We start from the raw sequence: 22,233 nt of genomic DNA on the forward strand, positions 1-22,233 counted from the left end.
CAGAGGCTCATTTCAGTAGCTCTGTGTGTTTGCAAACAGACCCTATTTTTGAGTCTGTATCAGATGAAGATACAGATTTTTAGGATGAATCAGTTATGTGGCGATTGAAAATGGATGTTTCTGAGTGGTAAGTTTGTGTTTTTTTCAGTATGGACCTGCAATAGTAGAACTTCAGCCTAAACGTTAGCATATCATTAATTAGCATATAGCCCTAATTCAACAGTCGCAACATTGTTTTTAGCATTTTAAGGTCACCTTTAAGGTTTTTCCAATCATCACAAAAGCTTTTGAGAAAACTATCAAGTACGCCACTGTATACCCCTGACAGACACAGTTAGCTAGTAACACATAGGTGGGTACAGAACACAGCTGACTGCTAACAAAGAGCTATGAGACTGTGTTTCCGATGTGCTGTGTTATGAGAAAGCTTAACAACATCTGTGCATGGGAATTCAGAGTAAGAACTAAAGAGAAAAAGTTTTGTATGTATTCAGCAAAGCCTACATTCATGACCACTATAAAGTAGTAGGAGGCATGCAATGTAAGATTTTGGACCAACACATTTTTTTTTTACACTGATGTGCAGCGTTTGCATTGTACTACTGTAGATGTCTTTCTTTGTTTGCCTATGTTGTCAGTTTGATTCATGTTGTGAGTCAAGCCACCAGTATATAATCAAATCCAGTAGTTAAACAATGCCTACCACAGCTACTCCTGACTAATAGGGCTATTACGCAAATACAGTCCAGATATATGTAAGGTGATACACCCAGTTATATACAGTGAGGATGCAATGGACGGGATTGGGTCATGTGACAGTTCGGTGAGGAAATACCATCATTGTTGGACAAATACAGGAGTGGTTGTGGTTATAATAACTGTTGAATAATTGGGACTGGTATAAGGAGAGGCCCTGTGTCCTAAATGAGATCAAACACAAACATAGCCTTTTGTAGCCACACGTTTGACTAAATGGCACAAGGTCCACATTCCAGCTTATTCTGGCCAATAACTGCTTACTAGACAGGAACCCTGCTGAAAAAAACAGCATACCAGCAAGACCAGCATATGTTGTGTTTTGGTGCTGGTTTGCTAGTGAACACCAGCTAAACCAGCATAGACCATCATTAGTCCCATGCTGGTTTGATGCTGGTTTTTTTCAGCAGGGAAGAGTCTAACTGATCATAAAAAGACCAACAGTCAATTTTGGGGAGGAGTCATCGGTAATAATACATCTGACAGAATGTTTATTCAAGTTTAAACAATGGCATGGTTCTCCAATCTTTCTGACAACAAAGCACCTGGACACAACAAGCTTGTAATCAAGACTTCAGAAGTGAGATATATCACATTTCTGAACAGCGTCAGTCTCAGAAGTTGCGTATATAATAAGCCGTAGGCATAGCCGAGACTACACTGCGAGTGACTTGCATTTTATAACAAGGCTCAGAATCTCAAAATCAAACATTTGTACTTCTAAAGATGGAAAACATTAGCAGACAGGGTACCCAAAGATAGATTTCTCACAGTCTCCTGCTCAAAAAATAGAGGCCATTTTCCATCTCTCGGGTAATTTTTTTCTAATGGGCAGTTTATCAGAGAGATATTTTGTTGTACTCTCAGAGAAAAGGTACAAGAAAAGTTGTCACTGGGCTGGTACCTTTTCAAAAAGTACTGATACCTCAAAGGTACGTGTCTGTACTAAAAAAGTGCATATTAGGACAGGAGTGGGCATTCCTGGTCCTGAAGGGCCACTGTTCTGCCAAGGCCCTGTCCCAAATGGCACACTCTGGACTTGTGGTCCTCCTCAGAGTCCACACTTTGATGACATCATGTAGTGCAGACTTTAGGGACCCTTGATGCGAGTCCATATGGGTGCACCGGAGTCTTATTTTGGGACAGATTTTATTGTCACACCGGAAACAGGTAGAGAAGTTGCCTGTCAGTGTGAATTCCTCCCTTCCGTCGTTTGATTGGTCTGATTTTCTTTCGCAAGGACTTCTGAGTTGGTAAAGTGCGCAAAGGATGCTGCAGCGCGGGCTTCGCTGAAGACCACATCAACGGGGCAAAGGCATAAAAATGACAGATGGGACACCCTACGGACTCATAGAGTAAGCAAGCATGCGCAATTTAAGGCCACGAGACCGAAAGTCCACATGAAGGGCACCATTTGGGACAGAGCCACTGTTTAGCTCCAACCCTAATCAAACACATCTGAAAATCCCAATCAAAGGCTTCAGTATGACTTGGAAATTATTCAGGTGTGTTTGATTAAGTTTGGAGCTAAACTTGGCAGGACTGTGGCCCGCCGGGACCAGGAATGCCCACCCCTGTATTAGGACTTTTTTTAAAGGAACGATCCCAGTGACAACTTTTGTACTTTTTTTCTAAGAGTGTATAATATAAAACTTTGCCATGGCTAAGAAAGTGCCATGATTAAATGACTGACATCACAGACACCTCATAATTTCCCAATATTCAGTCAATTTTGTTGTGATGGTAAATATAAGTAACTGATTTATCCAGCACTCACTGCAAGTGTTTATTGGCTTCAGTTTCTGGCTCTGAGATGATTTTATAATCAACTGTAAGGATCTATACCCATACACACTGGGCTTGCCAAGGGCTGATTCATGGACTGGCTGTACCGAAATCCATTAGATTCTTGTTTTGAACCGTCCACAGGGATTGAAAGATGAGCTAGATTTCCAAATGGTACAAACACAGCCGCATTGACAACCTCTGGTTTCTGGTTTAGTCTGGTTTGTTTAGATATTTTCTTTCATTTTTCTTTTACTACTTTTTAAAGGGTTTTGTTTTTCTTGTTGGGAATTGTGAGTGTAAATATCAAGCAAATATCATTTCACAGAATCTCAAGTCACTGCACTATGGTTGGTTGTATTGAGGGTGGACAAGAGACGGAGTATAAAACACTAGTCAGCAGCTTTGTGGAGTTAAGGGAGTGTCTTGCGTGTATTTTGTGAACGTGAGCATATCTTTTATCATAAACGGTTCCGACGCATGTGCAGCAGGCACCCACCTTGACAAAACACGTGATGCACATGGTTCACATGACGCAATAAACACATATTTTGAAACCACAAGCAACACATATTTTGAATTTGCGCCCCTCGGATGAGCAGTCACGAGCCGCCACTGATGGCTAGATGACTAGGTCAAAGCATCTCCAAACTGCAGCTCTTGTGGGGTGTCCTGGTCTGCAGTGGTCAGTACCTATCAAAAGTGGTGCAAGAAAGGAAAACCGGCGACAGGGTCATGGCGGTCAAGGCTCATTGATGCATGTGGGGAGCGAAAGCTGGCCCGTGTGATCGGATCCAACAGATGAGCTACTGTAGCTGAAATTACTAAAAAAGTGAATCCTGGTTCTGAAAGAAAGGTCTAGTGGGTCAGGGCTGTTTTGGTGGCATAATATTATGGCTGATGATTGGTTTGTAATTTGTTCAATAACTTCTGATCTATCTATCTATTATGAGCCAAGACAAAAAATGTAGGCTATTTTTCTCATCAGTGCACATATATGTGGTAACCCACATACCTGGATCGTTTCCCATTTAAATTAGCTTGGCAATTACAATGACACTTATGAAGTCATAAATTATTATTATAGTTAGTAGGAGACATGGCAAACTAGTGTATCTAAGCTAGTTCAGCCAGCTCATCTGAACATGTTAAAACCACACACACACATGGGCTTTTGCCAACAATAAGGCACCACAGTGTCAAAAAGTAAAATTTGCTTAGAGATTCCTGTAAACTTGGATAAGGACACTTTTCAAAAGATACTTTCAGGGATAAAATGCTTTTACTAAGTAGTAATTAGAGTAAAGATTTGATTTTTTTACATTATACAGTGAACCTTTCTAGCTTTGTTATTTTGTATTTGTACTGTAAAATATGATTTATTCAAAACCACAATGTGTGTAACCTTTTTACAGAAAAAGTAAAGGTGTAAATGTGAATTCTGTCCAATCTCTTGCACTCAATATTTCACATACAGTTCATGCTGTTGAAATAGAAAAGGTGCAGCCATATTCATTTACAATCATCATTATTAAAACTGTAGCAATAAAGTTTACATCAGAAAATACTAAAACCTATAATTGTGTACTCATTGACAGCATGGCTAAACATTTTGACTGTCTCGTTCATGAACAATAAAACAAGGACTTTCCATTTTGATGGGAATGACATGTTCACTCTGATGTAAAAAAAATCTTTTGGGAGATGAACTAAGGATTTTGAACAAGTTACACGCTTTTGCAAGAAACACGATGTTGTGCTGTTTGTACAAATTGTTCTGAGAAATGCAAGCATTATTTAGCCAATTTTAAGAATGACTCAAGAAATGCACCAAAGCAACTGAGAAAAACTGTAATGATTAAAAAGAACGGGGTTTATTTCAACATTGTATTTTATTTATTTATTTAGTCATTCCTTTAAAATTTCTGTTTTTTTGACACGTTAATGTGTTTCTTTGTTTTGGTAAGATTTTAAGCTTATTCAAATTTGATCATATATGATCAAAGACAAAACTTTTATTAAACATTTTTTGTTTTGTCGTTGTGTAATTTGTTGCTGCCGTGTTTTAACACATCATGATGTAAATGCACCACTAGAAAGCATCTGTCATCTATGCTTATATGTTGTTTATAACATGCTTCCCTTCATATGTAGACATGATAATGGACATACTTATACTTTCAGTCATTTTTTATTTATTTTCATTGGTAAGTCATCATCACAAAGTATTTGCTTTCTCTTACTTACATATACAGATTTCTCTCATTTACATTCTATTATATACAACACATTTTGTAATGTCTGAATATTATTGACCGACAATACACTAAAGACACATGTTTGCATATATTCTCAGTGATTCTAATGCTTTAACTTCATTTCCAATGCCATATATGTCAATATATATTAACTGCCTTCCTTGTTATCGCAGAATAAATATAAATACAAACATAAACATGGAACATTCTCAAATATGATGCTATAGGCCTATGATTCAATGTTAAAAGACAAAAAGTAAACTATAAATATGGATTTACATAAAGATTAAAAAAACATAGTATTAAAATTAAAGCAAATAAAAAAGAAAAATCTGCTATAAACACACACACACACACACACACACACACACACATATATATATATAAGACAATTTTGTCACTTTTTTTGTTCACTGTTTTTATGTCATAGTTAGATAGACCAATGCTGTATTTTTTCTCCAATGACCCATAAAGATGCCTTTTTATATTTATTAAGCCTTATAGTTTTTATTTATTTTTGTATTACATATGAACATATATAACAACAAGAGAGTTTTAGCAATACATTGTACATAAATGCCATCACCATACACATGTAAATGATTTACATAATGATAATCCCCATAAAGATGACGTTATGTTGCAGATCCAGCAAGATGACGTCGCGTCCTCTCGCGAGATCTCGGCGTAACTAGCCGAGACGTTTTTTTGAGTCTAACCACCCCCCTCCCGTTCCGTCCCCTCCCACGCCCCAACGCGCTGTGGGATATTGCCAGTATAAAGTATATCTTCCATCGGAGAGAGATAAGAAGCGCAAGGCTAGAGGGGATGAAGATGGCGGACGCCAAGCAGAAACGGAACGAGCAGTTGAAGCGCTGGATAGGCTCGGAAACGGACCTGGAGCCGCCTTTGCTAAAGAAGAAAAAGACGAAGGTGAAGTTCGACGATGGCGCCGTGTTTTTGGCCGCCTGCTCGAGCGGCGACACGGAGGAGGTTCTGCGATTGCTCGACCGCGGCGCTGACATCAACTACGCCAATGTAGACGGACTCACCGCCCTGCACCAGGTAAGAGCGACCGATTAAAAGCTGCCGTGCACGGATACGAGTGTGAGGATAACTCGCTGGCTGTGTGTTTACTCAAACCGACATAATCGCTGTTGGGCCGTTTTGCGGAACCATGTAGCCGGCGAAGCTAAGTGGGCTGTGATTGAGACGAGAGTTCCTGGATATTTGCGTTTAATGCAAATAGTGTTGGATCGATGATCGTGTAGTGTGTGTGTTTGTGAGTGTGTGAAGGCAGGAAGAGAGCTGTCTGTCTGATTTTCGGGTGTGTATGTGTGTTAGCTGCTGCTTTAGCCTGCTAGCCGCTCATCGGTCAGATCATCACAGTTCCAGTGGAACACCATTGAAATAACACTACGACCGTGCGTAACGTGTATTGTGTGTTACTAACAATATACGTGGTCATTGACTTTTATATTGAGTTGTGCTGCAGATTATTCACAGTAATTGTGTCAAAAAGACGTGGTGTGTGTTTATTGTGTGGGGGTTTTGCATAATGAAGTCCTACGGTTAAAACAAAACGTCGAATTCTTCCAGCGTAATTTAACGCGTGGATATTGCTCTGTTTTTGATATACTAGTTATTATATAAAATTAATTTTGGCCTCAGATGTGGCACACTGGCGTTGAAACTGGGCAGGACGGCTGTATTACATAATACAATAAGGATTTATGTCATGTCAGTTTCAGGATATTTGACGTCATGTCTGGAGACCGTGACGTCACGCGCCAGCAGAAAGTAACATTTTGTTAACCCCCTCTAATAGTATTTTACACAGAGGATGTGCTTTTGTACACCATTTAGACTTCAGGCGGAATTGGCTTGCTTTGACTGTAAACATTTGTGAAAGTGTTGCTTTGGTTTAGTTCCTTTTATAAGTGTTTTGCACACTAATGCAAGTTACTTACTAATGGTACGGTATGTGTGTGTGTTTGCAAGCCGAGTTATCAGTCCATTAAGACCTAGTTTTTATGTCTCGAATTGTGTATCTTTGACCGACTTAATGTGCCATGTTTGATTTACCTGGTGGTGCCCACCAAGGCAGTATTTTGGGCGCCATAGTCATATTTATTTGTGTTTGCAGCCAGATGTTGGGGTAAACTCATTGAAATCCTGCCCATGATGTAATGCATCGAAACCACATGAGAGTCATTTAGTTTATTAGCCATTACTAGTTTATTAGGTTCTCAGCTTCTAATAGTTTTTATTACTCTTTTTAAAACGCATAGACTAAAAGTATAATAACACTGGCATTTAACTTTTTAATATCTTAATATCTATGACTCTGCATTAAGCCTAAAAGTTTATGTTGGTGTGTGTATGCCTGCAGGAGGTTGTCTTTTCCGGCTCATGGGTTTAAAACACTTGCCTTTTTTTGGGCTGATGTTCATGTAGGGGTAGGAAAGAATTTAGATTCAGCTCTGTGACTGCAGAGGCTTCTTTCTCTATTGGGTCTGGTGTGTGTGTTTGTTTATATATGTGGACGTTGGAGAGAGAAGATACTTCTAGCATGGGACTACCAGGCATTGGGTTCATAGCAAACGGTTCAGATTTGTTCTAAACATTGCGATCTCTGGATTAATGATAGACTGGTTTAGTTGAGCTAAAGTTATACTATGTGTACTGTACATTATATACATTTGACAAACTCTTTAAACTTTGCCTGATATGTGACCCTGCCTTTCAAATTCAGGCTAAAGTCTCATAATTTAAAAGTAAGGTTAGGAGCATCAAAGTTCGATTTCAATCATTGATTTTACATTTTTGACATGACCTTAGTATGGTATAGATATCAAGGTTATATTTTCACAGAATGTTCTTTACAGTATGTAGGATGAATTTATGTAAAAAAACAAACCACTGTAAATTTCTTTATCAGGGGATGTCAGGGTCATGTATACACCCTTATGTAGCATTTGATTACCTAAAAAATTATATGTAAGTTCCAAAAACTTCTGATTTTGCCACTGTAGCAGTAATAGTGTCCTCCTCACCTTATTTTTTTCTTATTTAAATGTATAATCAACGTAATTACATAATCACACACATGCACACCTCTAGAGCCCATGACCTTCCACATTGTTCACTTAGACTGGGTATTGCGATCAACTTGGCTATTCCGTTTATATTCTTTTGTATATTGATTTGATTCGATTCGATTCGATTAAAATTTAGTTTTGCAGGCATGGAATTTATTTAGTATGCTGACACTAAGGGCGTTTTCACATTAGCACTTTTGGTGCGCACCCGGGTTTGATTGACATTCCGGTTCATGTGAACTCCAGATCGGTTCGCTGCTGATGTGAGCGCAATCATACCAAATCGCGGAAGTGAACCGCTGTTAATTACGTATTATATGGAATGTCCCACCAAAACAGACCTTGACAACAAAATGCTTAGAATCCTTGCTTGACTTTTGTTATTATTTTTTTAAACCTTTGTTTTTTTTTTCAAAGAAATAATACAGAAACACACTTGCGTCTGTCTGCCCCAAACATACTAAAGTTGTTTAGATGACAACGGGCTGTCCGCCGACGTCAATTTTTGCGGAGGCATTCAGAAATCATCTCTCTGCTTGCAGTTCGTCAATCACGCTTGTTGTCTTCTTGTTTACAGCTGTTGCCAAGCAACATGAGAACGCGCCGGCTGCAGCTTGATGATGCAAGCGTACCGCGGTTCGTATGCAAAAATAATATGTGAACACATTCCATGGGGGGCATGGGGAGGGGGGAGCAATCGAACTCGGGTTCGGACCAGGCAATCGCACCAAATGTGAAACCGCCCTAAGATCTACGTGTAATGCAAAGAACCAATAAACTGTTACACAGTGCACCTATATATCGGCCAATGAAGCTTGCTATGCTTCTCAATGAATTACGGTGAAATGCCGCTACATGCAAAAGCGAGAGGGCACTCTCGTGCAGAAACTCGGTATGTGCTGTAGATGAAGAACCATACGCACGCAGCTATGACACGCAGCTCCAGAAAATGGCTTAAGGATATATTTATATTGCTGTACTTCTAACCTTTTCAGTATTTTCATGATAATAAAGAATATGTATAATTATTATGTTTGACGAGTGTTGCTTTTTCAAAAGCAGGTTATAATACTAGACTATAGCTGTGATTATTATCGGCTGCACGATTCAGAATAGTTATCGGCCACGTTAGTGTTGCTACAATTCATTGAAATGCATATCGTAAACAGGATTAATACCTACTTCGGACAGAGCGCAGCTCTCTGCACGTACACGAGAGTGAGAAAGGCGCCAATATGCAGCGGGTTATATTTTAAATAAGTAAAGTTTGTCTCAGCTCGCATGAAACGCATTAAACTGAACAAATAAATAAGGATTAGTGATAGACCGATATATCGGCCGGCCGATAAATCGGGCCGATATTTGCGAGTTTTATGTGTATCGGCATCGGCCGATACATGGCTTCCGTGTTCGCCCTTTTTTTACGGCATTATTTACAGACAGAGTGCTGGAAGCCGCAAGCAATTGCAGGTCATGTGACTAAAAACAACCAACCTTTCCATGACAACATCGAAAGCTCAGCCTAACTGAACAAAGCGGGTTTTATTTCTCATCTCTATGGGGCAGTTTCCTGGACAGGGATTAGACTAGTCCTAGACTAAAAAAAATGTCTGTCCAAACTAATAACATCTCTTTTTAACAACATGCAATTTTTTACATAATTTTTATAATGTAAATTGAGTGAGCAAAAGCAGTATTGGCTCAAGAAAATCGGCAGCTGTATCGGTCATCGGCTAAGGCTGATGAAACAAAAACCGGTATCGGCATCGGCGCTGAAAAATCCATATCGGTCGATCCCTAATAAGGATTACTACTTTAGTTTATGTTTAGAGAAGCGCAGCTGGATTTAGTGCTAGAAGGAGTCCAAGACACGCGCATTAAGTACAGGTACGTGCAAGAAGGATTTGGATGTTAATGTAAAACTATGATGATAATAATAATAATAACCATTCGCCAACTATCGTCATGACTATCGCCTGAAAGCCTGCCATTGGCGATATGTCTGAAGATCGTCGATACACGATACTATCGTCTATCGGCACAACCCTAGGCCACGTATTATTAGTGTATATTGGCATTTATTGGTGCACCCCTAGTTACACGTGATTGTCTTTCTGTATTGTTCATGTTTACAAGGATAATCGTGCAATTTTGAAAATTGTGTAATATGTTCGTTAAAGCACAAGGAAATGTAAACCCAGTATTTGTGGGCTGTCTGAAACCTTGACATGAGGCTTGGTGGGTGCGCCCCTCAGACTTTTTAAACAGTGCGTGAGCAGCGCATTCATTTCGCGTCTGATTTGCATTAATAATTAATTTGGCAACAATGGCAAGACCTAAAACACGTTCAAATGATAAGATTTTGTGGCGATGTAACACTTGCCTAAGTGTGCAAGTAACAGTTCTTTCACTGTCCCGAGCATCGTTCACGCTTGCTCCAGGACCATCGGGCATTCCTCACAAGTTATCACTGAAGTAATGCACACATGTAAAGAATCAATTCAAGGATTTCCTGAATCAATATTGGTTTATTAAATTGAAGATCGCTTAAAATCAGAGAATCAACATTTTTTACCCATCCCTATTGCTCACATACAAACAACAGACACTCCCACATAAGTACATTCCACGGATATCCTAACCCTATCTATACCGGTACATAAAATGACATATGTCTAATAATTCTAACTCACACTTATGAATCACACCACATTAATATCTGTGGAATTTTAGGCCTACGCTGTTAACCGTTATATAAGCTACATCTGTAAACAAACTGCATTGGACAATAACAAAACTAAGTCTGGGTCCTAAAGCAAAACTAGTTGAGGTCCTGTCCTCATGTGTACATGCATTTGCTCTGTGATAAAAGATTAACGGCCACCTATCGCACTATGAGGAAGGAAATAGTTTCATGCATGCGTTGTCCCACGACTGGGTCTATACCGATCTGTGAAAACCGCAGTATAACTTAAAGCTATCACTTCGTGTTTCTCTATTTAACTTGAGCAATTAGTCTTTTATAATTCTCAGTGTAACTGCACCGTAGCACCTATGAACACATACAAAACGCTTTCAGCTTGATTGATATGTTGGTATAGGATATATCAAATTTGAATGTTGTGGTATTGAAGTAATTTTTATCAGCTTTCAAAAGGTGTGTAAGTTGTAAATGATTTGGTCAGTGCTTGGGTCGCCCTGGGCTCTCTCGGCATAACTGTAATCTCACACGCTAGCTCTAGAAAGCAGGAAATGGACATCTGTGTCCCCTATGTAGAGTACTGTACTCGCGGCAATGTTTTGACTGTGCCACAATTACGTGTCATTGTTTACTTTTTTTTACCGCCTTGCATGCCTATCATATTTTATTGGGAAACAAAAGTGATCTCACCCTAAAGCTCTTTTTAAATCCGTCACATTTTAATAGAAGCGTTTAAAGCTGTATTGATGTTCAAGAGCCATTAGACATTAGAATCTTTTTGCATAAGCGTTTATGTTTGGTATGACAGGCAGCAACCTCACCTCTAGCGCTTTGCTGTGTTTATCCAGGGAGGGACATGGTGTGCTGGTTTTAGGGACTTTTGTAGCAGTATGGCTGGGGTTATAAATATCACGTTGTAGACTGGCCTGCAGGCGAATGCAAGAACGCTAACTTTAGCACCCAGCCAACCCACATTCTGCATCACTCGACTTGTAGTTAAGAAACCTGACATGGGCTTGTGGTGAGTCTTGCTTGTTCACATGGTGTAAAGCACGATTTGAGATGATTTAAATCATGTAGATGGAGTGCATACACGTGGCACAGGAACAGTTGTGCTCATGGAGAAGCAGGTTTAAATTTTGCTTGCGTCATGCTTGGATCTTTGTTTGAGAAAATGTGCTTACTTATATGCCACGATAGGGGTGTAACGGTACGCAAAAATTACGGTTCGGTGCGAACCCCGGTTTTGAAGCCACGGTTCGGTTCATTTTCGGTACAGTAAGGGAGAAATGCAAACATTAAACTGCAGGTTGTTTATTACTATAAACTTTTTTTTACAATTTGTTTACACTTTTTTAAACACTTTTTATTAAAATATAACATATAAAATATATATAAAATGAAAAAATAATAAATAAAATACTACTGCAAAGTTCTTTTTTACATTATTTTATAACAGAAGGTAACTCTTTTCTTAACCTTCTCTTAAACTTTTTCTACTAAAACCTTGAACTAACAAATTCAATTCCTGAATACATTTATGAACTATTAGCCTACATTTTTGCCACTAAAAATGTTCTGTTTTGATTTATTTTGGATTGTTTAACTCACAGAATTGAATTGGCTATGTACCATCTCTGTATAAAAATAATATTACTGCTCTATGTGTAACTGCATAGCAAGCAACATGATGATATACTTATTATACACTCATTTTGAGATTAGTGAGTTGCATACCTAGCCATCTTTGATCTTTTGCATGTTTCTCCTAATCTTTGCTTGTGTCGTCAATGTAAGCTTTAACGAACCCCTCCGCAGCTGAGTGACAGCTGAGTAAGCCCGGGTTACAGCTCTTCTCTGTCCCGACCAGCTGATCGCATTGGCACAATGATATGATTGACGTGATGTGCAGATGAAAAATCTGATCACGCATTCCTTATTCTCGCTGTCACAGAAAGCGCGTCTCATGAATGCGTAGCAACGAAAGACGTGCATCCTCTCACGCACCTTTGAAAGAACAAAGCAGCGCGTTGACACGCGTTTAACATGCGCTTTTAGATACGACACGTAAACGTTTACATCAATAATCAAACGGATATACAACTAAGTAAATAAAAATCTTTCTGCGGGCCGAATTATGTTATATGTTTGACAGAAGACTTGCGCTGAACGCGGAGACTTCCGCCACTTAATATGTTCGTGCGGAAACGCACGTATTATGTTCCGCACAGGCGCACACAAAATGCATTCGGCCTTTCGGTGCACGTTTGGACCGTGCCGAAAGCCCTGAACCGAAACGGTCCGGTTCGAATAAACGTACCGTTACACCCCTATGCCACGATACTAAATATTTTAGCGTTCATAAATGAGGCATCATCATGTTATCAAGAAATCCAGATTTAGAATTTTTTAAAAGCTCTTGAAGCCAATTTTTTTTTGCACATATAAGATTAAGGTCTGAACTTACTATAACCATTATTTTCAGTGGATTTAAAAATATTTCCTGTAAAATTATTTAAATTTTTTAGATTATCATTATCAAAAATGATCATTAAAATATATGCATTTACAACTCATGTTTCGGTAATGACAACTAAAAAGTTGTCTAGGTACTATAAATTTCACTTTTATCTGGAGAGAAAAAATAAGAAACTCTTACCTGGTAGCCATCTTGAGTGTCACAGTCAATTATGTCCCTTCCAACAATTTTTTTTTTTGAAAATGTTAGTTCCTTGAGGGCTTAGACAATGGTTGAAAATTGTTGAGGAGGATGAGAAAATTGGTCTTAGACACATTTATATTACTTTTTATTGTCTTTTATTATTGTCTCTACATTTACCAATGATCACCAAATACCACATGTTTCTTTACTGTAAATGTTTATAGTATAACATGCACTGAAGCTTTTTATTTTTTAGATTTTTTAATTATAAATATTTCCATGTCAAAGAACCCAAATCCAGTCATGGACACGTTGCGGTAATGAAAAAATTCCCTTTAAATGTGGAAAAAACAACAAAATTGGTTTGTATGATGTTGTTTGAAATCATGTTCAAAGCAGTACATGAAGAGATGTTTGTAATTGTATGCTTCTTATTTTGATAGCATTTACTTTTTATATCAAAATGTTTCATGACACCTCATTAGTCTAATTTCGCAAGATTCACCCATTTTCCACATCTTTAATGATTACAAAGGAAATGGCAAGATTTGTTAAGTAGCTGAATGACTTAAATTTCACCCAAAACCTGAAGCGCTGTTGTCTACCAGGTCTTTCATTCACAAATTTCTACAAGTATGCATTTCATTAGAAAACCTGACGGATGTGGATGCTTAGCTGCAGGATTTTCATCCAAGATAAGCCATTTATAGCTTGGGTGGAATTTGTCTGCAATGTTGTCATCAGGGAGGTCAAGATTTGGATAGTTTTGAGTAAGGTGGGTAGGTGAAGATAAGATATGCGTTTATGTGTCGGGTGTGAAGGGTTGTGGCTGTGTTGTCTTGCGCTTGCATTCCTGCCGTGTCTCTTATTGGAAACCATGGCAGACCCTGAATTCCTCAGCTGTCATTTCGAATACACCCCCCACCAAATGAACCACCACCTTTCCGGTCAAGCCATTTTTCTCCCCATTACATTTTCGTTAAGAGACATAATTGAGCCGCTCATTAGGGAAAACAATAGGTAGACCTGCCATATTTTGTTTGGAGGAGTGTTGCATTTTATGAATCTTTGCAGTCGTGTTACAGAATGTGATGCCTGAAGATGATCAATTTGACCATGGACCTCAAGATGAGACTTGCCTGACCTTTGGAAGCGGTGCAATGGATTTAAGTTTATCATGCCGTGAAAATGATGTCATCCCGTTTTAGGTGTACATCTCTGTCATCGTTGTGTCAGTATGCACTGCGTATCCCATGATTCTCAGCTGTGTCTGAGCCGCCCAGTTGACATGTCAGAGCTGATATCTGCTTTAGACATTAAAAGAAACGCTGCTCTGGATTGTTTGTGATGTTGTGAACTTTTGTTCAGGAGAGGTCTTTATTATCTTCACGATATGAGTCAGCACAGAAAGCCCAGTCGTTTTTGTGTTGCTATAATCCCCAGGAAGTGTGTGTGAGAATGAAAACACACCTGCACCCAACCTTTTATGCTGCCTGTCTTGTGTGCTACTAAAAAAACTAGATTTAGATGAACACAGTTGAGTGATTTATAAACTGCGTTGTCAGCAGGGTCCAAAATTAACACAACACACAAATAGATTTTAGTGAGTAATGTTGCTTAGTGGATTTCTTAGTAACTGAATTAAAGGTCACGTTCTTTCTGATCCCATTTTTAAACCCTAGTGTGTAATAGCATAAATAATACCTGTAAAATGATAAAGCTCAAAGTTCACTGCCAGGCGATATATTTTCTTTAACAGAATTCACCTTTCAAAGCCTACAGCGAATGGCTGGTTTGGACTACAGCCCTCTGCTTCCTGCTTTAATGACGTTTTTTGAATAAACTCCGCCCACAGGAATACGTCAATTGCCAGCTAAGCTAACGGCAAGCTAAGCTGCTGTCGAATCACAACACACTAAACAAACTACACAATCAGAACTCGATACGTATTTCTGAAGGAGGGACTTCATAGAACAAGGAAGACATCAGCTCGTTTTTAGGACAGTGAAAAGTAAGAAAATTGTGTGAAAAATACCACGTTTTTTACACATGAAACATGAACACATGTTATATTAAGCACTCTAAACACAATCAAAGCTTCAAAAAAAAAAAAAAAAAGAACGGGACCATTAAGACAATACATTGTGTAATTCTCGCAATTTTAATCAAACACTTAAACAAGTTTTCAATGGGAATTTGCTATCATGAGTTTATCTGTTTTTCATTTCACGCCACGTGGTGAGGCTCATGGATTATTCCTTATATGAAGCTATCATAATGAAGCAAAAGCATAATAATCAGATCTTTATTGTTTTTTGGCAGGTGTTGGGTTACTGACAGACTGGCCCACTATCGACAGGTGTGGCTTAAAGTTAATTTTAGACTGTGATTGTCAGTGCCATGCAATGTACACTTTTAAGTTCCTAAAAACTATATTGTCCAAAGAAAGATTTAAAGGAAAGCATTGTGGCATTACTCCACATAACTGATCTAAACCAGATGCATTGCATCATGCCCCAAAATCTAAAACCAGGACAAGATAATTTGGACTTAAATCGACCTTAAAATAGCTTGGGAAGCAGGGAGCTGTGCTGCTGTGAAAATCTAAGTATGTACAATAAAAATAGTTCAATAGCATCTGTAGTGTTTTTTTCCCCCTAAAATGCTGTTATACAGTAGCCTGACGTTGTCATACTCAATTCTAGTCAGAATTTGAGTCTGATACCTCTCCATTGAGCTATAATTATGAGGCGTGTCTCAACCGAAAAATGCCTCTGCACTCAATTGGATAGACCTACGACCAATCAGAGCAACGGAGTGTATGTTGAAATTACGTCTTTGCAGCCTGACTGAACTGATAGTTATTTCGCTACAATGACACTAACATTGTGATTATACTAAGTCTGAGTTAGCGAATGTACATCAACACCTACTATGTTTACAACATTTCGTTTATATCACAACATGAAGTATTTACTAAGTCATAGAGTATGACTATCTCTTACCATTTGTACGTTAGGTGAACTTCATCCACGACGATACCCTACGTTGGCTTGAAAATATTGGAGCCTAGCATGTCCCTCCACTTATTAGACAACCACGATTCCGGGCTTCCGAAAAGAAGCTGGCAACGACCGCTAATTATATCCATCTCGTCGTGCACGCAGAGTTGCCTCGCCATGATAAGGTTGCCCATTTCAGTTGCGACCAACCTTTGCCGAATCCCATAAGAAGGACAACAAAAACATCAACAAATGCCCTGCTCGCGTTTCTCTGTTCCTCTTTTAAAATCAATGCTCTGTCGATATCTTTTAGAACAGACTCAATGTCAGAATCCACACATCTGAACTCTACAGCGGCAGCCATTCAACACACGCGCTCTTTGGTGACGTGGTTCATTACGTTACTGTCGTTTATCTGTCAATCATCGTATAAAGCCCGCCCTCACAATTTGATTCGTCGGCCTGTTTTGATATTCTCATAGTAGCTCCTCAACGGTGAATCCCCAGACCGATCTTCCCCGTATTTCAAATCGTGGTGGGCGGGGCTAAGATCGGCTGGCACCCAGGCTAGTTATACAGGCAAATGATCTTAAAAAGTTTTTTTGTGTATGCTCAAAAAACATTGACAGTTTGCATTTCGCAGATAAAAGCATTAAAAACTTCTCGTCAGGTTCTAGGCTGTGAAGTAAACTGAAGAGTATTTGCTATTTTTAAAGAGGATGGAGCCCTTAATATGTCCCACCCTAACTTCCTGTTACAGTTGAAATTGCATCAATACATTGAACAAAGCTTGCTTAAAGGCACTTCTGTAGATCTATTTTACGCAATCTCTGAAAACAAAGAAAAAGCTATCAGATAATTGTAATATAATAAAGTTAAATAAAGATGGGAGCAAAAAGTTTTATTATTTTAATCTAATTATACCATATCATATATGAAACCGACAAGAATCTTTTACATAAAAAATAATTAAAATTTTGCATGTAGATTTGTAACCGTACACCAAAAAGTGTATAACATTTCATATTCCTAGATTCCTGCTGGTTCCTAGCTCTAATATTTACCATGTTTAAGGAATATCAGAAAGCACAATGTTTCATTCGATGCAACCAGTTTACGACAAACGTAATTCTTCCTTATTTCAGTATTACTGTTGAACAATTTAGTTGATGGCAAGTAGAAAAAACAGGGTTACGTAAAGGGATGATGAAGTCATGTTTTCTGTCGTTCAGTGTACGAGCTTGCGTATCCAACTCTAGCTTATGAAGCTAGACCAAATGGAAATCAGTTCTGACATAAATTAGGTGCGTGGGGCTTTTATATCCTCTTGGTTTGTGCAATGGTTCACTTCGCTATGAGCCAAATACTGATGTCAGTGCATGTGTTTTGGCTTTGCCGTTACCATAACTGAGGAGTTACGGTTATTGCTAGAGACTAATAGCTGAAGACAGGTCAGTGGTTGTGGACCTTACATTTCTATGTTAGAGGTACGAAGTAATTTATGGATTCAATTAACTGGTATAGGTGGTTTATTGCTTTTACTGTCATTTCAGTTAAGCTCTTTGGTCCAGTAAGAGCAAACTTTGACTTAAATAATTTATGTTTATTGTTTTCAAATTGGTCCTCAGGATTTCTCATGCATGCGTAATGGGCATGTGATTTAAATGTCAGTCAATTATTCATTCATTGTATATAGGAAATGGGATGAGCTTGTCAAGACAGGGCTTTTGGTTTTTACTTAACCACCTCCATTTGCAAGACAGAACAATTTAGCAAAATATCTCTATTCACCACCAAGTTTTGGTATGGTAGCCTTTACGTTTTATTTTCGGATGTATAAAGTATTTTTGTATAAATACTTCTTTTATATTTCGGTGACACTTAACATGTCATAAGGGGTAATGTACATTCAGTTGGTTGTTTTTTTGCAATGTACATTATCCTGCTTATAAACAGTTTCAGCAGTAACAACATAAACAAGCGGCTTTCGTTGTCACTCAACACGTAACTTTTGGTAAACTCTGCTAAGAATAAATAACAACAAAGTACTTTAAACGTAGTTAATTTATATAACAAGCAAAATAAACAACACGCAGATTAAACCAAAACATTTGTTATTTTTGATGAGGTGTTTGTTCAAGAGTTCAGTTTAGCAACTAGTCAGACAAAAACAAATGAAAGCGGAAGTAAAGTACGGACCTGACGCGTACCGCGTCACCGCACGTGCGTCCGATGAAACCATCTATAGAGTGACATTTTATGACATGGGTTAACCTACAAAAATATGTGTTAGCGGGATGCTGGTTCCCTCGCAAAAAAGCCCATACATTTTTCCCTTAGACTTTTGTTTATGAGACAAGATACAATAATTATTGTCTCATGGTCACCACTGACCAATCAGAATCAAGTATTCCAGAAACCCACATAATAAGGCCCGTTAATATCTAGCTTAGAACATAGCATTAACATTGCTAGCTCCAGAAAATCGTGCAATACCACGATAAGCACAGGCTCTGCTGGTGTTTGTCTGTTTTTTGTGCTTGCTGTGCAGGACAGGAACTAAATCATACTTGGTCATCTACATCACTTTATCATCGTCATCAGTACAGGTCTGGGAAGTGCATGATTGATGTGCTGATATTAGAAACCGCACACCGGCAGTTCATGTTTTACACTTTGTAATAAGCAGGTTTGGCTCTGTCAGGCAGGCGGTTTGGAGATATTTTCAGTTGAATGTTTTAAAGAAACCCATAATCAAACACAGGAAGTCTGTGCTGTAGATGTAGCGCCCCAGTGTTGTGTCATCTGTTGTCTTGCAACATGACTCATCTTCCTCGCTGTTTCTAAAGTCACTTTTGAAGTGGGATCGGGAGGGAAAACTGCACGGCCAAGCCTTGGTTTTGTAATTTAGCTTTTGTGATGTAACCAAAGGGTTTGATTTGGTGTAGGATACATTGCTGACTTGCTAAACAGAAACCGAGATGACAGGGTTTTCCTCCCTTTTTGAAAATATATAGCTGCATTAACATGCTAGCTGGACAGAAAGCAATGAAACCAGATTGGTTGTCTTGCTTTATTAAAAGCACCAACAAATCTTTTATGTAATGCCATCTGCTCGACAATTGAAGCTCAACAGTTGGCTGATGCCACATGACAGCGATACAAAGAGTTACAACAGAATGAAGTCAGTTTAAGCAAAAATATACCTTATGAAGTGGCACAGTTTGTGTCCTAATATCATTCTGATGGAGATGCGTTTGCCTGACCTCAGAGGAACTCACCAGATTGTTTCATGTTTGTTGAAGCAGACTGTCTATTATATATCACACGTTTTTCATATAACTGAAAGTGATACTTCAGCCAAATATCAAAATTACCCCATGATTTTCTCACCCCCAATCAATTTGAGATACACGTACATCATCTTTCAGGTGAACACATTTATTTTAGATAGCTTTATAATAATAGAAAAACAGGCATCAGGGAACACCTTCTGACTTTATACCCCAAACAGTGCATTCATTTTTCACAGAAGTAATCCACAAGGCTCCAATGGGTTAATAAAGGTCTTCTGTGGGTAATCAACACGTTTTTGTAATAAAAATATCATTTTTTTAAAACTCCAAAGATGATGTTGTTATTGGAAGCTAGTTATTATAATTGATAAAGTTTGAAATATGGATATTTTTTTTACAAAACTGCATTGATTTGCCACAGAAGACCTTTACTAACCCCTTGAAACCATGTGGATTAATTTTGTGAAGTATGGACACATGTATCTTGGATGACTCCATGGCGAGTTAATCATGAGGTAATTTGGATATTTGGATGTAGTATTCCTTAAACCCTTGAACTCATGATTCATCATTGTGAGCTGCCACCAAATTGTGGAATTTCCTCTATTAGTTTGGATGAGTATATTGTGAAGCAGGTGAACTATTCAGCTGAGCGTCATTGCAGGTTCAAACTGGTTTACCTGGGAATTGCACCTGGAAAGAATTCTCAAGGAATGTTTCAAAGCCTGAAGCCCACCCTGTAGCCCAAAAACAGTCTTTTTCAGTGCATGATTGCACCATTATCCAATCAACAGCAAGTGTCTGCTATTATTGAATTGGCTTTCTGATAGGTCGCGTAAGAGAAGTGTTTCTCTGCAAGTTGATAATGCTTGGTTGTGAGCCATTTGCGGGAGATTTGCTATTGAGCTATTGCTGCTTAATGTAATTGAGTTCAGTATCTGTTTCTAGGAAACAGCAAAAGAAAAAGTATTCAGGCCCTTTCTTGTAAACCCAATGGCCTTCCAGTGAGCATGATTCATTTGGCGTGCTTGCATGCTCATTGCCACTTCTCATTGTTGTCCAAACATTTATGTCCTTTTCAGACTTCAGAATTCTGTGAATTCAATGTATGTATTCATCTCTTTATACTGCACCGTGATTGCTGTCATATTTTTAGTAAAATTTAAAAAGCTTCTCATTTCAGACTTCAGAAGTGATGTATGTCTTCTACTCTGACTCCAAGTATAATGACATCACCATAGGTTTGCATGCCTGTCCTATTTCTCACTGCACTTTGAAGGCAGGGCTGTTCTTGTCTGGCCAGCTAAAGGTTTGCAAACTGTGATGAATAACATGCATGCAATCTTACCTGCTCATGGCTCAATGCACATCTGCGGATAGACGTTATTAGGAGGTGGCTAATTTATGCTCTCCCGGACAAGACCAGCCAAGCAGAGTAAAGATTTGAAGCTTAATGTTTGCAGGGTGAGTTCGGGCTGCGTCCAGCTTTGCATTCTGTGTGTCAGGTTTATATTTGTTAAAGGCCCTTGCTGGGATTATCCAAATGTGTTCAGTGTTTGCTTTGATTAGGGCTGGGCGATTATATCCCATGGGATTGTCATGCGCATCTTATCAGTAAATATTCTTCTTTCATTAAAAAAAAAAACGGAAAATTTGCTCACCCCCATGTCATCCAAAATGTTGATGTCTTTCATTGTTCATTTGATAAAGAAATTACTTATTTATTAATTTTTTTAGGAAAAAATTCCAGAATTTTTTTCTCAATTTAATAGAACTTATTGGACCTCAACAGTTTACAAATTCAATGTAGTTTAATACTGCCGTTTCAAGGCAGCTTCAAAGGGCTCCAAACTATCCCAAACAAGGCATAAGGGTCTTATCTAGCAAACCGATTGTCATTTTCACCTAGAAAACTAGCCGTGTGACGCTCCAGCGTGACCTTACGTGTAAGCACATTGAAAGGTCACGCATGATGTAGGCGTGTGTTTATAATTGTGAACAAGACCGTTGCAATGTTTTTGTATGTGGAATGATACTAATTAATGTCTTTGTGTCAGTCTATTGTTTAAAATGGTCTGCAAATGTGCGTTTTACATTTGTGACCTTTCGTTTTTATTAGGGATGTCAAATTATGCATTTTCCCATATTCGATGATCATTTAAATGAACGATCAATCAATCGAATAATCGTTAACAGTAATAGTGCAATAAGCCATTACAGCAGTGGCATATAGCCAATGACATAAAAGTGTGCATAAAAACGCCAGCTTCCTCACGCGAATTAAAATATTTTATTTTGTCTAAATAATATGCTAGTGGGATTGTGAAATGAGTCAATGTAGTTGGTGTGCTATGCTAATCTTGCAGGCTTCCCTGAAGAGGGTCTTTGCTTTCAGTATCCTAACTGTGTTTAGATTTTCGGCATCGGACCCTCTCAGATCCTCTGCGGATGCAATTTTGTTACGTTAGCAGCCAGCCTCGACTCGAATGAGGACAAAAAGCCCAAGTGTGTGTTTGGCATCGAGCATCATTGTGATCATGGCTAGTTTAACTTCTTCGCGCTTGGTTAGTTTTTTCACCAGCTGTGTATGTGCTTTGCGCAGGCGCCGGACACACGTGCTTGCTTTTTCGACAATCGTTAAGTTTTATCGATTTAATTCTTATCGACAATTA

At 38.6% G+C, this 22,233-nt stretch overlaps 1 protein-coding gene across 12 annotated transcripts in view; it reads left to right on the top strand.

Annotated features, from left to right (window-relative positions):
* The first annotated feature begins 5,526 nt into the window (after positions 1–5,526).
* ppp1r12a (protein phosphatase 1, regulatory subunit 12A) overlaps positions 5,527–22,233 on the top strand; it is a 77,762-nt gene continuing 61,055 nt past the window's right edge. For 4 of the 12 annotated variants that reach the window (XM_073867429.1, XM_073867457.1, XM_073867459.1 and 1 more), the window contains exon 1: positions 5,527–5,864. In XM_073867429.1, coding sequence (XP_073723530.1) covers positions 5,628–5,864 — 237 coding nt within the window. In that variant the 5' untranslated portion in view covers positions 5,527–5,627. The remainder of the gene's footprint in view (positions 5,865–22,233) is intronic. The other 8 variants (XM_073867447.1, XM_073867419.1, XM_073867427.1 and 5 more) reach the window with 2 other exon arrangements.

Source organism: Misgurnus anguillicaudatus, chromosome 1 (assembly GCF_027580225.2).
Source record: "Misgurnus anguillicaudatus chromosome 1, ASM2758022v2, whole genome shotgun sequence".
In the NCBI taxonomy this organism is placed as follows: domain Eukaryota; kingdom Metazoa; phylum Chordata; class Actinopteri; order Cypriniformes; family Cobitidae; genus Misgurnus; species Misgurnus anguillicaudatus.